We start from the raw sequence: 19754 nt of genomic DNA, 5'->3' as shown, positions 1-19754 counted from the left end.
GGCCACACCTGCACAGCAGGTAAAGCCTTTGAGCACCGGCAGAGCCTCACACACAGAAAAGTGGTTTGGTTTTCTTAAAACAATTTATTTCAATTTTATATAAAAACCATACAATCAACCACTTGGCCACTGCTGGTTTCCCAGCTCTCATCAGACCCTTTTCCCATGATAAAAAATACAAACCGTGACGATAGCTAAACACAGAGGTCAGGATTTTGGGAAAGCCCTTTGATTTTGGAAAGCACCTTTCAATGACTAATTACACCTGGCATGACAGAGGAGGAAATCAATCCATAATCTGGGGTACAGAAAAATAGAAATCTGCCTGTACACAGTAGTATTAAATACAATTGACAGTCATGGAGCATTCTTTGGTCTGTGCTGATCGAGTGCCTCATTGCACTCTCCATCACTAGGTTCGTGATCTGAGCCTGTGTGGGGCTGGCAGCGTGAGGTATTTTGGAGAGCGCCAGTGAAACCCTTTTTCCCTTCATGGAAAAGGGAAGAAGGACCCAATCCTGCCCCCCACAGCTGGGAGCACCTCAGTTCCAGGATAGGGAATGGGCTAAACTGTTCCATGCCCTGGAGCCAAGGGGGCCAGGAGAGGCCCAGACTACCCCAAAACCCCCCATCCCCACTGAGCCTGAGCTGGGGCCGCTCACTCACTCAGTGAGGGAGACACGGCCACAGGGTTCAGGAGGGGTTTGGCCACCCCGGACAGGGAGCGACGTGTGTCCAGACGGGTGAAATGAGGCGGCAGCAGCGGGCTGGGGGTCCCTACTCGTCCTCCTCGCCGCCACCGTAGAGCTCGGCCAGCTTGCGGAAGCGGCCGCCCCAGTCGTTGAGGTAGTCGTAGTCCTGGTCGCCGTCGGAGGCGGAGGAGTTGAGGGAGCTGAGCGAGGTGGCCTCCGAGCCGCTGCCCTCGTAGTCGAACACCAGCAGCGAGTCGTAGGGGGGGGCCGTGGGGTCCGTGTCGGCCGCCTTCAGGTTCTGGGGGGGGCACAGGGGTCAGCGCCCGCGTCCCCCGAGCCCCTGGGTGGCAGGGACGTGTGGCAGGGACGTGTGGCAGGGACGCGTCACCCCCGGGCTCTCAGCACTCACCTCGTCGATGAAGTTGCCGATCTCGTCGGGGTTGGCGGGGCGGGGCCGGTACTGGGGGGCCGCCATCAGCGGGGGGGCCACGTCATTGCGGATCACCTCGGGCCGCGCGTCCAGCCCCCGGTGCAGCTGGCTCAGGTCGTAGTCCTGCGGGGACAGGAGGAGTCAGGGCTCGAGGGACAGCCATGGGCATGGCCACCACCCCTCCAGCAAGCGCAGCCAGCCCACCTGGTCCTCCTCGCCACCGCCCTCCTCGTCATAGTGGTACACGTTGTCCCTCATGTCATCCTCGGGTGGGAGCAGTGGTTCCTTCTCCACCTTCCTCCTCCTCACGAAGAGCAGCAGCAGCAGCAGGAGGACTGCAGGCACAGGGATGGGTGTCAGGGCAGCAGGGAGGGGGTGACCCACACTCTGTCCCTCCCATCCCTGTCCCGGGTACTCACTGAGCAGTGCCAGGATGCCCCCCAGGATGCCCAGGATGGCGGGCACGCCCATGCCACCGGAGATGTAGGCTCTGCGCTCGCAGTTCTTGGCTGGCCCCTCGCAGCTGCACACCTGGGCTCGCACTGCTGTGATCTGATCCTTGCCCTGTGCATCCAGCAGCTTCAGGAAGATGCTGTACTCGCCCGGCTCCAGCTCCTTCTTCATGCTCAGCTTCACCTCGTCTTGGTGAACCACAGAAGCATTTGGGTTGGTAAAGGTCCCCAAGATTGAGTCCAGCCATCCCCCAGCACTGCCAAGGCCACCACTGACTCATTTCCACAAGTGCCATGTTTACACAGCTCTCAAATCCCTCTAGGGATGGGGACTCTACCCTGGGCAGTCTCTTCCAATGCCTGAGCACCTTTACCATGAGTGAATTTTCCCCAATATCCAACCTAAATATCTCCTGGCACATCTCGAAGTTGTTTCCCCTTGTCCTGTATCTTAGGAGCAGATCCTGACCCTCACCTGGCTGCACCCTCCTGCCACTAAATTGTGGAGAGTGAGAAGGTTCCTCCTGAGCCTCGCCAGCTGCCTCAGCCACTGCTGGTGCTCCAGCCCCTTTCCCAGTTCTGCTCTGGGAACACCCTTGGCACTGGCACAGGATTTTGCCCCATGGCAGGTCCCCAGCCTAGCACTCATTGCAGGGCCAGCACCAGAGCAGGCGGCACCCACCTGGTTGCACCACGCTGGCAGTCCAGTTGCTGCCAGAGCCGTGCATCAGCTCTGCCTTGAAGGGGTGGGTGTTGGGGGGCAGGTCCTTGTCGATGATCTTCAGGATCTGCTCCTCGGGCTGCCGGTTGCAGATGTCGAAGCTCCGGGGCTCCGGCACGGGCCCGTTGTCATTCACATCCCCAAGCACGAGGAGCAGCGTCCCCGTGCCAGTGGCATAGTTTGGTGACCCTGTGGGACTAAGAGTCAGCGAGGCACCTCCATGGGGGGACATGGAGATGGGCACGGGGCAGCAGCTGGGCACCCTCACCGTTGTCCACGGCCAGGATGATGGCCTTGTAGGTGCTGTTGATGGCGTGTGCCGACTCCCGGTCCAGGGCCTGGGCTGCCGTGATGATGCCGTTCTCACGGTCAATTTCCAACCACCCTGCGGGGTCACTGCCCATGCGATACCTGGGGGCAGCCAGGGGTCAGCAGGGGGAGAGGAAGGGGCACACGCTGCAGCACGGCCCCTCAGACATCCCAGCAAAGCCCCCGCCACCATCACCCTCCACTCACGTGATTTTCTGCCTCTGGTCCTTGTCGGGGTCCTGGGCTGTGTAGGAGGTGATCTGGTATCCCACTGGCACATCCTCCCTCACCTCCACCTGCTTGACTGGGGGTATGAAGATCGGGGCTTCATTCACGTCCCTGACCACCACCAGGACATTGGCTGTGGCAGGATTCAGGTCCACGGTGAAGGGGGCCTGGTTCTCCACTGACACCACGAGCTTGTACCGGTTCTGGGACTCATAATCCAGGCCCTGCGGGTGGGAGAGAAGCGGGGTAGTGCCAACAGGGAGTCAGCAGGTGCTGAGGCAGCCGTGAGGCAGCAGGACCCACCTTGGCAGTTTTCAGGATCCCGTCGTTGGTTTTGGGGTCAGTGGTGATCTCGAAGTCGCCCTGCGGGTCCCCGCTGCGGATGTGGTAGACGGCGTTCCAGGCCGGGGAGCCGGGCAGGTCCTGGTCTGTCACATGCAGCCGGGCCACCATCACCCCCACCTCGTTCTCGTTCACTGACGACTCATACTGCAGGATGGGACAGGGACAGTCACCGGTGCGGCCCCAGGCACCCCAGGCAGAGCTGGTGCCACGATGCCCGGGGAGGGCAGCGGCTGGGGCTGCGTGGTACCGTGGCGGGGTCGAACACGGGAGGGTTGTCGTTGGCATCGGTGACTTTGATGATGGCGGTGGCAGTGTTGGTCAGGCCAAAGCCTTCCTGGTCTGCAGCCTGGATGATCAGCGTGTAGTTGGGAGTGGTCTGCAGAGCAAAATCATCCCAGTTAGGGCTGGAGTGGGGACTGGGGTGTTCCCCTCCTCCAGGCATCACCTGCCTGCTCCTCCACCCTTCTCCAGCCTCGCTGTTTCCTGCTGGCACACAGGCAGCCGATGTCCCAGCTGCCCGCCCAAGGGGCTGGCACTGTACCCACTCCAGGGCTCAGCAAGGCTGGGGGCTCCTGGAGGGTCCCCAGCATAGCTCCTGTAGACACCCCTGCAGCCAGGGACAGTGACCCAGGGGTGGCATGTCCCAAGACCAGATGGACCCCAGGGCTGCAGTATCCCTTTCTCCCCACAGCACATCCCGCTGTGGGGCAGCCCAGGTTCCCTTGGGCTGTGACAAGGTGCCCACCTCCCGGTCCAGTCCCGTGCCAATGACACTGATGATGCCGTTGGCGGCGTTGATGGTGAACATGTCCTGTGCACCCTTGGGCTCCTCGCTGAGGATGGAGTAGCCGATGATGCCGTTGTTCACGTTGATCGCATCGTCTGCATCCGTAGCGTTCACGGTCATCACCGATGTGCCTGGACATGGGGACAAGCCAGGGAGATGTTACTGATGGGACAGAATCCACGGGCCACCCTGGCACTGCTCACGCTCAGGGCTCTGCGTGGGCCCAGCTCAGAGTCCCCCACGTACCCGGCTTTGCGTTCTCCTCAATGTAACCAACAAAGACCTGCTGGGTGAAGACGGGCCGGTTGTCGTTCTGGTCGGTGACGGTGATGATGATCTCCATGGGGTCTTCCACGGGCTGCCCGTTGGCCGACACGGCGTGGGAGAAGAGCTGCAAGGGCACAGTCAGCGTGTGTGCAGTGCCCACCACTGTCCCTGTCCCGCCACAGGTGTCCCCTCACTCACCTGGTATTTGTCCTTCTCCTCGCGGTCCAGGGGTTTTGTCACCTCCAGCCACCCCGTCTCCCGCTCGATGATGAACACACCCACGGGGATGGTGTCCGCCCCCTGCCCCGTGATGCTGTAGAAAACCTTGGTCTCCTTGTCCTTGTTGGATTTGATCTGGCAGCGAGGCAGGAGGAGGAGGGTGAGCCGTGCCCCAGGGATCCCTGTGGGCCCTGCCCGGTCCCCACGGGCACACCCACCTGCACCAGCTTCTTGGGGAAGGGCCCCCGCTCGTTCTCGGGGCAGTTGATGGGGGGGATGACCCAGTCCCTCTTCTGCCGCCGGAGGCCGTGTCCGTGCTCCGGGAATATCAGCACGTCTGGCACTGTGCCCTGTTGGGACAGTGGCTCTGCTCAGGGCCAGCCCCTTGCTGAGCCCTCTGCCGCAGGGGCAGGGGCTGCTGTGACCCAGGGAGTGGGACTGTGCTTCACCTGCTGCATCCGCTCGTGGTGTCGGTGCTGGTGCTGCCGGGGGCGCAGCGTCACCTTGGCTGAATGCCTCTTGCCCACGGTGTCCCAGGTGTGCACAGCAAAGGTGATGTCCCGCTGCTGGAGCTGCAGGGGCCGGGTGGCAGTGACGATGCCATCCCTGCTCACCTTGAAGCGCGTGTCATCCGGGAGGAAGGCGGCGCGGCGCGACTCGCCACAGTCCACAAAGCTCACTGGGGACAGGGGACAGAGTGGCAGAGGGTTCTGGGGACGTGGGCACACACAGCACAGCCCTGCCCCGGCAGCCTGGGCTGTGGGGTCACAGCAGTGGTGGGGATGCTCCACACACAGTGACACATGCCCTGCCAGGATTCCATCCTGGGCACAACACACGGTGCATCCCTGCCCTGGCTTTGGTCCAGCATGGGACATGGCAGGACCTACCGTGCCACAGGATCCCAGCTAGACAGTGACAATGGGGCAAGTGGCACCTGGCACAGCATGTTCCAGTCCCCAGCACCATGTATGGCATGGCACCAGGCACAGCACATCCCCATATGGGTGTATCCCTGTGGCACAGCACATCCCCAAGCATGGCATGCCACCACCACTGTGCCTATGCTGCCCCAGCAGCTTTTCCAATAAAAACAAGGGCAGCAGTCATCCACCTGCACTGGCACCCAGTGCCCTGGCAGCCAGGCCCCTCAACCTGCCCAGGTACCTCCGGGACCCCAGCGCCGGGGGCAGGCGGGGGCCCGGTGCCGCTGGCTGGGCACAGCAGAGCTGGGCCGCCACGAGGCCGCGGTCAGCGGGCATCACATGAGCCGTGCCGTGCTCCCGAACAAACATCCTTTGTTTGGCACAGTTATTGGAGCCAGCGGCACCCGGGCTCCAAGCGCTGCCTCCACCGCCCCGCCGTGACCCGTGCCGGGGTGGGCGGCAGCGCCGAACGGATCGGAACGGAACGGATCGGATCGGAACGGGGCCCGTGGGTTACGTCAGCCCACGAGCAGCCCAGGAATCCGGGCTGGCTGTGGGACGGAGGGGGAGCGATCGCTGCCCGCTGCCCACCACGGTGCCCCCGAGCCGGCCCAGGAGCAGCCGCCGGCGCGGTGCCAGCCCCGCTCAGCCCCACGGCGGGACCCCCGGCCGGGGCAGGCGGAGCCGGTGGGGCCGGCTGGGCAGGAACGTGCCGGGGCAGGCGGGGAACGAGAGGCAGCCGCGGGCGCAGCCGCCGTGCTCGGCCCTGGCCCCGGGCCCGGGGGTGCAGCGGGGGGCGGCACGGAGCCCCCAGCCCCACACTGGGTGCAATGAGCGCTCAGCCCGCACTGGGTTCGAGGAGAATGCTCTGAACCCGCTCCCCCCTTCCCCCTCTCCCCCTTTCCAACTCCCCCCCTTCCCACCTGGCTGTGCACAACCTGTTTTTCCAGCTTGGCTGAAGGAGGGCTGGCCCCAGCGCTCCTCTCCCCGGGGCTGGCAGCTGGGGGGGTGGAGGGGGGCCCTCTCCTGGGAATGATGGGGGTGGGAGAAAAGGAGAGCTCAGGGAGCCCTACAAGGGGACCCTCCGGCTTCGGTCCCCCACCACCGCCTGCAGGACACCGGGGCAACCAGACCGGCACAACCAGGCTGCCAAGCAGGGTGTGGGGCTGAGACCCCGCACAGGGGATCAGGGCAGCCCCCCAAAGCCACCTGCTGTGCTGTGGGGGCTCAGTGGGGCCGGGCACAGGCAGAGCAGGGTGTCCCCATCCCTGCAGTGCCACCACCCCGTGTGTTACACACGCAGCTGTGCCAGGGCAGGGGGCTCACCCCGGGTGAAGGTGCTGCGGGTGACACATCCCACTGACGTCACCCCAGTTTCGCTGTGACCTCAGACTCTCGAGGTTTCTCCACCCGGGACTGACGGGCACTGTGCCAGCCCCCACCGTGTCCCCAGCACCCCCTGAGCCCCCCGAGCCCCCCGAGCCGAGCCCTGGCGACGCCGCAGCCCCACGCGGGTGCTGTTGTTCCCGCTGCCGTTCGCCGCCCCGGCGCCGCGCGGGGCCTGCCTGGGCCTGTCACAGGGAAAACATCGCGCTCAACTCATCGAGCTAATTACAGGCCGGCTTGTCAGCCCTGCCACAAGCTGCGGGCTGCTCTGCGACCCAGCACGGCCTGGCATCCACCAGGCTCGGCCACCCCACGGCTGGCATTGCCCTGGCGCAGCCGTGAGTCACTGGGTGCCACACAGGCCTCAAGGGCAGATGGTCCTTTCCTTCCTCCCACGCCCTGACTGTGCCCGGAACCCAAACTGAAAGTGCTGGTGCCAGGACAGAGGATTTCCAGCAGGTCTGTGCTGCGGGGAAATCAGCAGGGCTGCCGTCACCCTGGTATCAGGCCCAGCCCTGATGGACATCGGTTTGTGCTCATTAATGATCAACCACAAGGCAAACAAACACAATTCCTGGGATAGGGGCAGGGTCCAATTCCTGCCTCTCCCAGGCGAAGCCGTTACAGAGCTGAGGATGTTTGGGAGCCCTGGTGCATTACTGGGTGCTCAGTACCCCTCGGCCCTGTGCCCCCCAGCCACTCTGGCACACACACTGCGGTGCCAGCACCACTCTCTGCCATGAGCTGGTGCAGATGGTGACAGCCACTGCACACAGCCCCAGAGCCCACAGTCCCTTCTGGGAGCCCAGAGTGGCAGCAGGTCCCCAGCACAGGGGTCCCCAGTGCCCCCTTGCCACACCAGAGCAGAGCTTTAGTCCCAACACAGCGAGTGGGACACCAACATCCCCAAAAGCCCAGGAGCCCATCCTGGTGCCCGTCCCCACGGCACCCCTGGGAGCGCACACAGTGGGTCCAAAGGGGGCTCACCCCGGTGAACCCAGGGTGCCAGGTGAGGCACGGGGCAGGGAGGCGCCTGCGTGCCCCACACCCCGGCCTGCCGGCCCCGACAGGTCCGCGGCGCCTGAGTCAGCGCCGCCCGCGCCGGCGCGCCCCGGGGAGCGGCTGCCGCTGCCCCCGCGCCCGTTCCGCCGTGCCAGGAGCCCGTTCCGCCGTGCCAGCGCCGGCTCTGCCCCCGGTGCGGCGGGTGCGCACGCCAGGCTCTGCCCCCCATGCCACTGCCACCCCACCGCCACAGTGCCATCCCCGCCGCCACAGCACTGTCGCCACGCCCGTGGCCGTGCCAGCGCCCCTCGGGCACGGAGCCACGGCTTTTTTCGCCCACTCCCGTCCCACCCACCCCCCTGTACACGCAGTCCCGTGCCCATCCTCACAGTCCCTGTCCCCCACGGCCCGTTGTCCCGGTGTCCTTACCCCGGCCCAGGGCCCGTCCCGCCGCCACGCTGTCCCGCGGCACCGTCAGGGCGAAGGTCTCGGCGGCGAAGCCGGGCTGGCACGACGCTGCCCGCTGGCACAGCCGCTGCCCGCACTGCCCGGAGAGAGACGTTAGCACCGGGCGGGGTCCCGAGCGAGGTCCCGCGGCCCCGGCAGGGTCTCGGCGGGGTCCCAGGCGGGGTCCTGCCGCCCGTTCCGTGCCTCACCTGGAGCAGGAGCAAGAGGAGGCAGAGCGGGACCGAGCAGCCCGCCCGCCGCCCCATGGCCGGAGCCGCAGCCGGTGCCGGTGCCGGTTGGTGCCGGAGGGATCGGGCGCTGCCGCCGCGGAGTCGCAGGTGCGTCCGGTCCCCTCCCGATCCCTCCTCGCAGGTGTCGAGCCCTCGGAGAACCGCCCCGTCCCGTCCCGCCCCGACGGGAGGCGGTCCCGCCCCGCCCGCGCCCGGATCGCCGGTATTCCCGGTACCTCCGCCGCCCGGTGTCCCGGAACGCCCCTCGGTACCGGTGCGGTACTTCTCCCACGGTGCCCGGTGCCGTGGTACCCCCGGTACCCCAGCAGCACCCGGTACCCCAACAGCCCCGGTGCTCTGCCCGTCCCGGGCACCCCGGCTCCCCGTGCCTCTGATATCCCAGCCCCAGGCACAGCCCTCGAGCTTTCCGTGCCTCCCCGTCCAGGGCAGTGCGAGCAGGGAGTGCTGGGGGTGACAGGAGCCAGGGGCACCCCAGGGTGCCCCCACAGCACAGCCCCAGATCCCAGCTCTGCAGCAGGGGACAATCACCGTACCCAGGGACCCCTCGGGCAGGAAGGGCCCTCAGGATGCTGCAGTGCCCTGTGCCCCTCTGTCCCAAAGCACAGCACTGGGGGTGACCCTAGGGGAGGGGGCTCCAGTACCATCAGCTGTCCCCACCCCATGTTTCAGGAGCTGATCCTGGAGCCAGTGGGAGACCCCCAGAGCTTGGGGTCCTGCCAGGGCCAGAGGCTGCTCTACCCACCCATGCCAGCACCCATGGGCATCTCAAGGGGTTGGGGTGGCAGCAGGGCTCTGGCTGCCCAGGACAGGAGAGATTTAGCACCAGGAATGCCCAATGCCACCAGTGTCACTCCCGTGAAGGACAGACATGTGGTCAGTGCCCTGCCCGTGCCCATCAGCACCCTTTGTGGGGCATGGGCACTGCCCTTGCATGGGTGACACTGCAGCTGTGCCACAGGTTCCACACTGCAGTGAGCAAGGGGGGACAGGGCTGGAGCGGGGTCACTGCAGGGCTGGGGGCAGCACCAATCTCCAGGGCACGAAGTGACACAGAGCCTGGAACGTCTAAAAAAACCAAATCCTTTATTAAAACTGACCCAGCTCCCATCCCCGTGTCCGCAGCATCACACGCCATCATTCCATACCTTAAAAAATAGATAATAACCACAAAAACGCAGGCGAGGAGGTGAGGGGGCTGCGCTGGGGTGGGGGGCACGGCAGGGGGAACCCCCAAGGCACAAAAGCAGCAATAAGGCAGGGACAGCAGCGGGCTGGGGGTCCCTACTCGTCCTCCTCGCCGCCGCCGTAGAGCTCGGCCAGCTTGCGGAAGCGGCCGCCCCAGTCGTTGAGGTAGTCGTAGTCCTGGTCGCCGTCGGAGGCGGAGGAGTTGAGGGAGCTGAGCGAGGTGGCCTCCGAGCCGCTGCCCTCGTAGTCGAACACCAGCAGCGAGTCGTAGGGGGGGGCCGTGGGGTCCGTGTCGGCCGCCTTCAGGTTCTGGGGGGGCACAGGGGTCAGCGCCCGCGTCCCCCGAGCCCCTGGGTGGCAGGGACGTGTGGCAGGGACGTGTGGCAGGGACGCGTCACCCCCGGGCTCTCAGCACTCACCTCGTCGATGAAGGTGCCGATGTCGTCGGGGTTGGCGGGGCGGGGCCGGTACTGGGGGGCCGGCAGGAGGGTGGGGGCCACGTCATTGCGGATCACCTCGGGCCGCGCGTCCAGCCCCCGGTGCAGCTGCCGCAGGTCGTAGTTCTGGGGACACACACACACATGGAGAGGGGCAGAGTGAGACAGCCCACGCTGTCACCAGGCCCCTGACCCCCACACCCACCTGGTCCTCCTCGCCGCCACCCTCCTCCCCATAGTAGAAGATGTTGTCCCTTGTGTCATCTTCGGGCAGCAGCAGCGGCTCCTTCGTCACCTTCCTCCTCCTCACGAAGAGCAGCAGCAGGAGCAGGATGACTGGGGGGAAGAGTGCCATCAGCAGGGACGTGTGTGCCCCGCTGTGCCCAGAGCTGGGCTGTCCCCACAGCCCCAGGAGCCCCACTCACGCAGCAGGGCCAGCAGCGCGCCCAGGGCGGCGAGGACGAAGGGCAGGGCGGTGACAGGCTGGGACCTCTGGGGACAGCCCTGTGCCTGCCCCTCGCAGGCGCAGACCCGCGCGGTGACAACGGTCACTTGGGCTCTGCCCGGCTGGTCCAGCAGCCGCAGGTACACGCTGTAGGTGTCGGGCTCCAGCGGTGCCACCAGCTGCAGCGTCACTGTGTCACCTACGTGAGATTGGGGGCTCAGGGACGATGCACCAGGAACGCAGCCGTGGCACGAGGAGCCCCCACGTGACGTTCGGCCCCCTGCAGTACCTGTGTCCCCCACCTCCACAGCCCAGCTGTCCCCCGAGCCGTGGGTGAGCTCGGCGCGGAAGGGGCCGGTGTTGGGGGGCAGGTCCCGGTCGGTGACGGTGAGGAGCTGGGGCTGGGGGCTGCGCTGGCACACGGTGATGTCCCGTGGCTCGGCCTCGGGGCCGTTGTCGTTCACATCCAGCAGGGTGAGGAGCAGCGTGCCCGTGCCCGTGGCCGGCGGTGAGCCTGGGGGAAACAGTTCTGGAGGGGGGACCCCAAACCCGGGACCCTCATGGGGACATGGGTGACTGAGCAGGATGGGGACAGGGGGAGCCTCAAAGCCAAGATGTTCCCAGGGACAGAGACTCTCTGGGCAAGGGTGGAAGAGCGAGGAGTGATGCTGGAGGGGGCAGTCCCAAACCCAGGATCCTCAGGGGGCTGGGGTGCCCCGGGCAGGGGTGGGGCCACGCAGCCCCAGCAGGGCTCCATGCTGGAGCTGGGATGCGTTTCCTGGTGATGGCAGCACGTGCCCCTCACGCGGGAGGGGGAACAAGGGCCCTTTCATGTCCCTCACCATCATCCACGGCCAGCAGCACGGCCACGTAGGTGCTGTTCTTGACGAAGGGGGACTCGCGGTCCAGCTGGTCCCGCGCGGTCACCAGGCCGTTCTCGGGGTGCACGGCCAGCCAGCCCGCCGGGTCGTGCCCCACCAGGTACCTGGGGGCACAGGGGAGCTGGAGCTGCGGCAAGGGGCAGCAGAGACCCCCCCAAAGCTCCACTCCAACCCTGTCCCCGCTCACTTGATCCTCTGGCCCTGCGCCTTGTCGGGGTCCTGGGCCGTGCAGGCTGTGAGGGTCTGCCCCGGGGGCACATCCTCTGACACCGTGGCCAGCTGCACCGGCGGCACGAACACCGGGGCCTCATTGACATCCTCCACAGTGACTGTCACCGTGGCAGTGGCCATGGGCAGCTTCACAACGAAGGGGACCTCATTGGCCACTGCCACGTGGAGCACAAACTGCTGCTTGGCCTCATAGTCCAGACCCTGGGAGAGGAGGAGACACGGGCAGTGAGAGCGGGACGGGCAGGACCCCACCTGGCAGCACTGGGGTGGCAGGGGTGACACAGACCTGGGCGGTGCGCAGGACGCCCTCGTTGGTGGCAGGGTCAGTGCTGATGGCAAAGGCTCCGCCGTCGTTGCCGCGCAGGATGGAGTAGACGGCTCGCCAGGCCGGCGTGCCGGGCTCGTCCAGGTCGGTGACAGCCAGCCTGGCCACCTCCCGCCCGGCCACGTTCTCCGGCACGGCCGCCTCGTACTGCGGGTCAGGGCACCGTCAGCGCCGCGGCCCGGCGGGCACCGGGGCTCACAGCCAGCGGGGGGGCCCACGTTACCGTTCTGGGGTCGAACTCGGGCGCGTTGTCATTGACATCAGCGATCTCGATGACGGCCAGCGCTGTGGTGGTCAGGCCCTCCCCATCCAGGTCAGCCGCCTGCACGGTCAGCGTGTACTCCCGCACGCGCTGCGGTGGACAGACAGACAGACAGACACCGTGTCAGCCCCTGCCCGGGCTGGGACCCTGCCCCCGGTGCTGCAGAGCCCACCTCCCGGTCCAGGCCGCTGGCGATGACGCTGAGGGTGCCCGTGGCGCGGTTGACAGTGAACATTTGGGGATGGGGCTCCCGCGGCTCCTGGCTGAGGATGGAGTAGGCGATGACACCGTTGTAGGTCTCCGCTGCGTCGTCCGCATCCGTGGCTGTCACCTGCATGATGGAGGTGCCTGCGGGTGTGGAAGTGCAGGTGAGGGGGATGTTGGGGGGCACAGTGCCGGGGCTGTGCCCCAGGAACATGGCTGGTACAATGCAGAGCTTCCCCAAGGCACGGGGTCCTACCTGGCAGAGCTCCCTCTGGCACAGAGCCCCTGAACACCTCCTGTGTGAACTGGGGCTTGTTGTCATTCTGGTCTGTCACTGTCACAATGATCTCCATCGGCTCCTCCACTGGCTTCCCGTTCTCAGATACGGCGTGGGAGAAGAGCTGCGGGGTGGGGTGTGAGTGGGGGCCCTGGCAGAGCACCCCAACATCCCCCTGGTGTGAGTGGGGCCCTGGCAGAGCACCCCAACATCCCCCTGGTGTGAGTGGGGCCCTGGCAGAGCACCCCAACATCCCCCTGGTGTGAGTGGGGCCCTGGCAGAGCACTCCAACATCCCCCTGGTGTCCCCAGGCAGGAGGCACCTACGTGGTACTTGTCGATGTGCTCGCGGTCCAGCGGCTGCGTCACCTTCATCCAGCCCGACTCCTTCTCAATGGTGAAGATGCCCTCGGGAGGGGCATCTGCTCCCTGCCCTGTGATGCTGTAGAAGATCTTGGTGTCTCTGTCCCGGTTGGATTTGATCTGGGAGGAGGTGCAGAGCAAGGGATGGGCTCAGCATCCCCCAGCACTCAGCTCCCCTGCCCAGACCGACTAGTGTCATACCTGAACCAGCTTTTTGGGGAAGGGGCCCCTCTCATTCTCAGGAACCTTGATGGGGGGGATCACCCAGTCCCTCTTCTGCCTCCTGAGAGCAGCTCGAGCCCTGGGCAGCTCCTGCGGGCCGGGGGTGAGTGAGGGCACGGCCGGCGGGGGCAGCAGGGGCGGGGGATAGGCGGTGCAGGGTTACCTGGGGGGAGCGCCCGCTCTCTGCGGGAACCGGGGCAGGCTCTGGCTGGCCAGCGGCATCCCGGGGGGGCACGGCGAGCGCCCTGCCCACCGCCGGCAGCCGCACGGGGTCCCCGTCCTCCCGCTCCCCGACATCGGGCTCCTCCGCGCCGTTCGGCCCCGCGCAGCCTCCGGAGCGCCCTGCGAGGATGAGGGGTCAGGGGGACGGGGGGAACCGGTCCCCGACACCCCCGAGCCGCAACCACAGCGCCAGGAGCCCGCAATCCCCCGCAGAGCCGGGGCGGAGTGGGGCGGGGGGCGGTGGAAGGGGCGGAGAGGGCACCGGGAGCGGGGCAGGAACGCCGAGAGCCCAACGGGAGCGCGGTGGAAGTTTCGGTGGAAGTTTCGGCTTTGTTTCACTGATGATGGGAAATTCCTGGGCGGGCAGAGCCCTGCCCCAGCCCCCTCCCGGTGTGTCACCCCCTCGGGGCTCCCAACCCCCCGTGGCCACTGAATGTCCCTCCCCGCCTCCCACGCTGCGTCCCTCGTGCCGGACACGGCCCCGGCTCCGCACCCCCCGGGCAAGGATTAGGGGATTAGCGGGGCTGAGCCAGCTCCGGGCGGGGCCGGGGGGGCTGCGGGAGGCGTGCGATGGGGCAGGATGGGGGAGCGGTGCCCCACGGCCGCTCCACACCGGAGGGACCGAGCCCGGGGGCGGCGGTGGGGCCGTGCGGGGAGCAGCAACCGTGCCCCGAGGGCAGCACCGGGGCCCCTCCCAGTCGCGATGGCCGCGATAAGGGACTTCAATGGGGCCGGAGGGGCATCATTCGCCGGCAAACGGGACACGGGGGGCCCGGGGAAGCCCCCAGCCCCTGTCACGGGGAGCCCCCGGCCCCGCTCCCCAGCTGTGGCCGGGTTGCTGTGCCCTCCGAAGGGCGGGCGGCACAGGGGGCACCCCGCCCTGTCCTCGGGGGTCCCTCAGGGCACCGAGCCCGCTGGGTGCCGAGGCGGAGCCGCACGGTCACTGCCGGGGCCGTGAGCTGCCCACCGAGGGGGGGTCGCAGTGGCGTGGGCAGACCCCCGCCCGTGCCCACAGCAGGGGCCTGGCAGCGCCCACCGCCAGTCCTGGCAGGCTGAGCTGATGGAAAAGGGATGCGAAACGGGATGTGGTGTCCACAGCAGACAGAGGTCGAGGCCCCTCCCTGGCACTTACCGCCAAGGAGAGCTTTTAGCGCTCCCGCGGCCATTAGAGGAGCGCTGGCTCCGGCCGCGTTCCCGGGCAGCCCCAATCCCCCGGGAGCCGCCGAGCGAGGAGGGCACCGGGCCCGGGCCCAGCCCCGGCACCGAGCCAGGAGCTGGCAGCAGCGAGACCCTGCCCGGCCTCGGGCCGGCCAGAGCCCGCACCCCGCGGCCGGAGAAGGGGGGCCCTGGGGCTCCCAGCCCCATCGCCAGCCCGGCGCCGGCCGCCCACCCTGCGGGGACCCAGCCCTGCCCGCAGCGGGTGCCCACGGCTGGGCCAAAGGCGCTGGCATCAGCCGCCTCCAGCCCAGGGAGAGCAGACGGGCACCGCCAGCCCCGCGGGGCACAGCCAGCCCCACGGCCGAGCCCCACAGCCGGGGAGGCACAGCCCTAGAGCACAGGGCACAGCCAGCCCCACGGCCGAGCCCCACAGCCGGGGAGGCACAGCCCTAGAGCACAGGGCACAGCCAGCCCCACGGCCGAGCCCCTCACCCGGGGAGGCACAGCCCTAGAGCACAGGGCACAGCCAGCCCCACGGCCGAGCCCCTCACCCGGGGACCCCCGCCAGCCCCACAGCACCGCGAGGTCCTCCCGAAAAGCAGCGGCCCCACCGCCGGAGGCAAAGCGATCCCGATCCCGGCGGTGAGGGAGGCCCTCCGGCCCCCCGGTGCTCGGAGCCCCGTTCCGGTCCCGATGGCGGCCCCAGCCGGTCTCCGCGGTGTTCCGGGGGTCCCGGTGCCCGCGCCCCGACGGTGCGAGTTACCTGCGGCGGGGAGCGGCCCGCGGCGCAGCCCCGGGAGGGCGCACGGCGGGGCCGGGAACCGGGCGGCCGCGGGCAGGAGCGGGGAGAGGAGGAGGAGGAGGATGGAGAGCGGGCAGAGCCCGGAGCGCGGCCCCCGCATGGCCCGTCCGTTGCTGCCGCCGCCGCCGCCGCTCCGGTCGCCGCCCGCCGCGTCCCGCCCCGTCCCGCCCCGCAACGCCCCAGGTGAGGCGGCGGCCGCGCAGGTACCGCCCCGCCCCGGAGAGCGGCCCCAGCGCGCCCCAGGCATCCCCCGGCAATGGCCCGGACCTCTCCGTTACCCCGGGACCCTCCTACCGGGGGCTCACCCCCTACAACACCCCCGGCAATCCCCGTTACACCGCGGCGCTCCTCTGGAAAGCTCCGGCAGCCCCCGACACAACAGCCCGATACCACCGGGCACCCCCGGTATTCCCCTGCAGCCCCACGGCAATCCCAGCACCCCACGTCACCTCCCGGTAAAAATCCAGGCACAGCCCGGTACCCCTCGGGCACCGACCGGTGCTGGAACCTTCCATGCCCTCCGGGCACACCGGCACCCCTCTGAAATGCTCCTGGCGATCCGCAATCCCTCCCGGGAGCCCTGGGGCACCGCCTGGCAGCCTCTTGGCACGCCCTGGCAACTCTCGGCAATCCGCGATACCTCCCCGGTCACCCCGTTACCCTGCGGGCACCTCCCAGTCTGCACCCATCGGCATCGCTTTGGAGCCCCCTGGCACTCCCCGGTAGGGCCTGGCAATGCTCGGGCACCGCCCGCTCCCCGCCGGGCACCCCCGCTCTCTCGGTGCCGCCCCCCGGTGCCCCTCAGGGCAGCCCGGTGGGCACGCTCGGGCATCCCGGTATCCCTGGCACCCTCGCGGTGCCGCCGTCCGTCCCTCCCGCTGTTCCCGTGGCACCTCCCAGCACCGCCCCGCAGGAACAGCCCCCTCCCCGTTCCCCCGAGCCACCCCCGGGTGCCTCCTCCCCGTTTGCCGCCCATGGGTGCGCTGGAACTCCCGGGGGGGGGCCGTGTGTGCCCCCAGCCCCACTGCACTGCGGGTTCCCACCGAGGGACAGCCCCGGGGGGCTCCTGGACCCCATCGTCCCCCCAGCCGGAGCAGCATCTGCTGTGCTGGGTCCCCCGTAGGGCGCCCCCAGACCCCCCCGGGCTGGCAGCTCCCAGAGCCGGTTCAGCCCTCCCGGCCAAGGTCACTGACGCAGCAGGGAGGGCTCCCAGCAGGCACCTGGGGAGCCGCCGGTGCAGCTGCAGCCATGGCACCCGGCAGCTTCAGCCTCCTCCTCCTCCTCCTCCTCCTGCTGGTGGGACCCTCGCGGTGGGGCCGGGGGTGCTGCACGGCCGTGCCCCGGCGGGTTCGGGGCAGAGCTGTGTCACCGAGCCGTGTCACCGAGCCCTGCAGCGTCTCTGTCCATCCCACAGGACGTGCTGACCTTGCCGGGGCACGGACACGGCCTCCGGCGGCAGAAGAGGGACTGGGTCATCCCCCCCATCAACTGCCCCGAGAACGAGCGGGGGCCCTTCCCCAAGAAGCTGGCGCAGGTGGGTGTGCCCGTGGGGACCGGGCAGGGCCCACAGGGATCCCTGGGGCACGGCTCACCCTCCTCCTCCTGCCTCGCTGCCAGATCAAATCCAACAAGGACAAGGAGACCAAGGTTTTCTACAGCATCACGGGGCAGGGGGCGGACACCATCCCCGTGGGTGTGTTCATCATCGAGCGGGAGACGGGGTGGCTGGAGGTGACAAAACCCCTGGACCGCGAGGAGAAGGACAAATACCAGGTGAGTGAGGGGACACCTGTGGCGGGACAGGGACAGTGGTGGGCACTGCACACACGCTGACTGTGCCCTTGCAGCTCTTCTCCCACGCCGTGTCGGCCAATGGGCAGCCCGTGGAAGACCCCATGGAGATCATCATCACCGTCACCGACCAGAACGACAACCGGCCCGTCTTCACCCAGGCAGTTTTCCACGGTTCTGTGCAGGAGGGAGCCAAGCCAGGTGGGAGCACTGCCAGCCCCTGGCAGGCAGCGCGGGAGGGGAGTGTGACAGGTCAGCAATAACCACCTGCTCCAGGCACGTCGGTGCTGAGGGTGCTGGCCACCGACGCAGACGACGCCGTGAGCTCCAGCAATGGCGTTGTGAGCTATTCCATCCTGAGCCAGGTGCCGGACAAGCCCCAGCCCGGGATGTTCACCATCAACAGCCGCTCTGGGCTGCTCTCTGTGGCCGTGCCGGGGCTGGCGGCAGAGGTGAGCCCCGGACTCAGCCCCCACCCTCGGCAGCTCACCCTGCACTTGTGGGTGACACAGCCTCTTGCCACAGCTGGTCCCTGAATACACCCTGGAGATCCAGGCTGCTGACCGGGAGGGATTCGGGCTGCGAGCCACGGCCACCGCCCGCGTCAGGGTGCAGGTGAGAGGCTGGGCCTGGCCCCGGTGCCCTGGTGGTGCAGAGGGCAGGGCCAGGCCGGGCTGAGGCCGGGGCAGAGACAGGGCCAGGCCGGGGCAGAGGGCAGGGCCAGGCCGTGCTGAGGCCGGTGCTGGCCCCTGACAGCCCCACGTGCCTGGCTGCGGCAGCAGCAATGTGCTCCAGGTGCTTTCCATGGTGGGAGGCGAGACTGGGAGGGCAGCCGGGCTGTGGCTCCTCCCGGCCCGGTGCCCCAGCCTCCCACCAGGCTCTGGGCCGCTCGCCCCAGGGCCCCAGCCTGCCGGAGCGTGGGTGCCAGCGGCGCTCCTGGGAAGCCGCCCGTGCCGGCTCAGCCCAGCCGGGGAGGAGCACCCTGTTCTGCGGGAGCCCCGTGCCAGGATAGCGGCATCCAGCCACGCCAGCTCCACCGGGAGAGGCCGTGGCGCCAGGAAGGGAGGCCAGGGATGGCGTTTTGCGTGGGGGCACCGGCCACAGGTCCCTGGCCCATGAGGGGCACACAGGAGAGCCAGGTAAGCTCGCCAGGGCACCTCTGCAGCACCCCCTCGTCAGCCGGTGCTGGGCTGGCAGGGGGAGCTGGTCCGGCTCCAGAGAGGCTGCCTGGTCCTGCTGGCTGCTGGGGCGCAGCCCCAAACTGTGCTCCCACCCCAGCCTGGGAGCTGCAGGGGAAGAAGGGGCCTGGCTGCCCCCAGCAGTGCTGACCTTGGCACCGGGCAGCTCCAGAGAGCCGGGCAGGGTCAGTGTCCGCCCGCACGTGACACCGTGGGCAGGGATGGGGCTGCTGGGACAGGGCTGCTTCCTCCTCGGGTCCAGGCTGGCTGCTGTGCTGTGCTGAGCCCCACCAGACAGGCAGGTGAGCAGGGGGCACAGTGCTGCCATGAGCCCAGAGCCCTGCATCCCGGTGGGAACCAGCTGGCACCCACACGGTGCCTGGGGCTGAGCACCCTGGCGTGGGAAGGACGTGGGACTCCATATCCCAGCTCCGGGGAAGAGTGAAGTGCAGGGGCTTGGCTGCAGCACGAGAAGGCAGATGGTGCTGCCAGGACAGGTCCCAGCCCTGCTCTCCCCTCTCTGCCACAGGCTGACGGCACGTCTGAGGTGGGAAAGGGCACCCTGACCACCCACGTGCTGAACACGGCCACGGGGCTGCCGGCAGCCGGCCTCGGCGTCCGCCTGGCCCAGCTGCAGGAGCCAGGGCTGCAGTGGATGGAGCTGGCACACAGGTACGAGGGCTGGTGGCACCTGTGGGGCAGGGACACTGCTGCCATGCTCCGTGAGCTTGGCCAAAGGCTCCTGGCACAACTGGCTGCCCAGCCTTCACCTGGGGTTTGTTTGCTGGTGGCAGGGCTGGTGCTTGGGGGTATGGCCAGGTTCTGGGGTGGGGCAGGGCTGTGTTTTGGGGTACAGCAGGACTGCCTTGGTCTGGTTTCAGGCACACGGATGCAGATGGGCGCTGCCAGCCCTTCCTGGCACAGGGACAGGCCAAGGCTGGCACCTACAAGCTGCACTTTGAGACAGCTGAGTACTGGCAGGGACTGGGGCACACCAGCTTCTACCCCTTCGTGGAGGTATGGAGAGTGGGGAGACTGGGACAGGTGACACAGCATGTCTGAGGGCTGGGCCAGGCCCAAGGGGCTGCACTCCCCTGGGCCTCACTCTAGGAGGGGGATTCCCACTGCTGTCTCCTCACTCTCCCTCCCTCAGGTCGTTTTCATCATCACTGACCCGGCACAGAAGCTCCACGTCCCGCTGCTGATCAGCCCCTACTCCTACACAACCTACAGGGGCAGCTAGAGGGGCACAGCCTTCCCCTGGGGACGCAGGAATGATGCCACAAGGCCATTAAAAACTCCAAACAGCA

At 67.8% G+C, this 19754-nt stretch overlaps 3 protein-coding genes across 4 annotated transcripts in view; 1 reads left to right on the top strand and 2 right to left on the bottom strand.

Moving 5' to 3' along the window:
- LOC134424443 (cadherin-1-like) overlaps positions 1-19754 on the top strand; it is a 20228-nt gene extending 474 nt beyond the window's left edge. The window contains exons 1-9 of one of the 2 annotated variants that reach the window (XM_063168230.1): positions 16681-16771; positions 16890-17009; positions 17093-17248; positions 17323-17467; positions 17543-17718; positions 17792-17881; positions 18974-19116; positions 19326-19461; positions 19598-19754. In XM_063168230.1, the coding sequence (XP_063024300.1) occupies positions 16724-16771; positions 16890-17009; positions 17093-17248; positions 17323-17467; positions 17543-17718; positions 17792-17881; positions 18974-19116; positions 19326-19461; positions 19598-19687 (1104 nt within the window). In that variant the 5' untranslated portion in view covers positions 16681-16723 and the 3' untranslated portion in view covers positions 19688-19754. Of the gene's footprint in view, positions 1-16680; positions 16772-16889; positions 17010-17092; positions 17249-17322; positions 17468-17542; positions 17719-17791; positions 17882-18973; positions 19117-19325; positions 19462-19597 lie in introns of those variants that run through there. The other variant, XM_063168231.1, reaches the window with a different exon arrangement.
- LOC134424486 (cadherin-1-like) lies at positions 65-9597 on the bottom strand. The gene is made up of 17 exons (XM_063168303.1): positions 9560-9597; positions 8470-8906; positions 8194-8397; positions 4900-5129; positions 4669-4800; positions 4430-4585; positions 4211-4355; positions 3923-4095; positions 3425-3553; positions 3136-3321; positions 2812-3056; positions 2564-2706; positions 2257-2484; positions 1542-1763; positions 1327-1457; positions 1102-1245; positions 65-990 (listed from the first exon to the last, which is right to left on the bottom strand). The coding sequence occupies exons 1-17, from the start codon at positions 9595-9597 to the stop codon at positions 778-780; spliced, it is 3156 nt and encodes a 1051-aa protein (XP_063024373.1). The 3' UTR covers positions 65-777.
- Positions 9527-15575, bottom strand: LOC134424099 (B-cadherin-like). The gene is made up of 17 exons (XM_063167592.1): positions 15225-15575; positions 14648-15063; positions 14129-14235; positions 13457-13635; positions 13273-13383; positions 13036-13191; positions 12689-12833; positions 12401-12576; positions 12190-12318; positions 11928-12113; positions 11598-11842; positions 11372-11514; positions 10819-11043; positions 10510-10728; positions 10290-10420; positions 10067-10210; positions 9527-9956 (listed from the first exon to the last, which is right to left on the bottom strand). The coding sequence occupies exons 1-17, from the start codon at positions 15573-15575 to the stop codon at positions 9744-9746; spliced, it is 3276 nt and encodes a 1091-aa protein (XP_063023662.1). The 3' UTR covers positions 9527-9743.

Source organism: Melospiza melodia, chromosome 13 (assembly GCF_035770615.1).
Source record: "Melospiza melodia melodia isolate bMelMel2 chromosome 13, bMelMel2.pri, whole genome shotgun sequence".
NCBI lineage: Eukaryota > Metazoa > Chordata > Aves > Passeriformes > Passerellidae > Melospiza > Melospiza melodia.
This window is presented reverse-complemented; position numbering and strand designations above follow the sequence as displayed.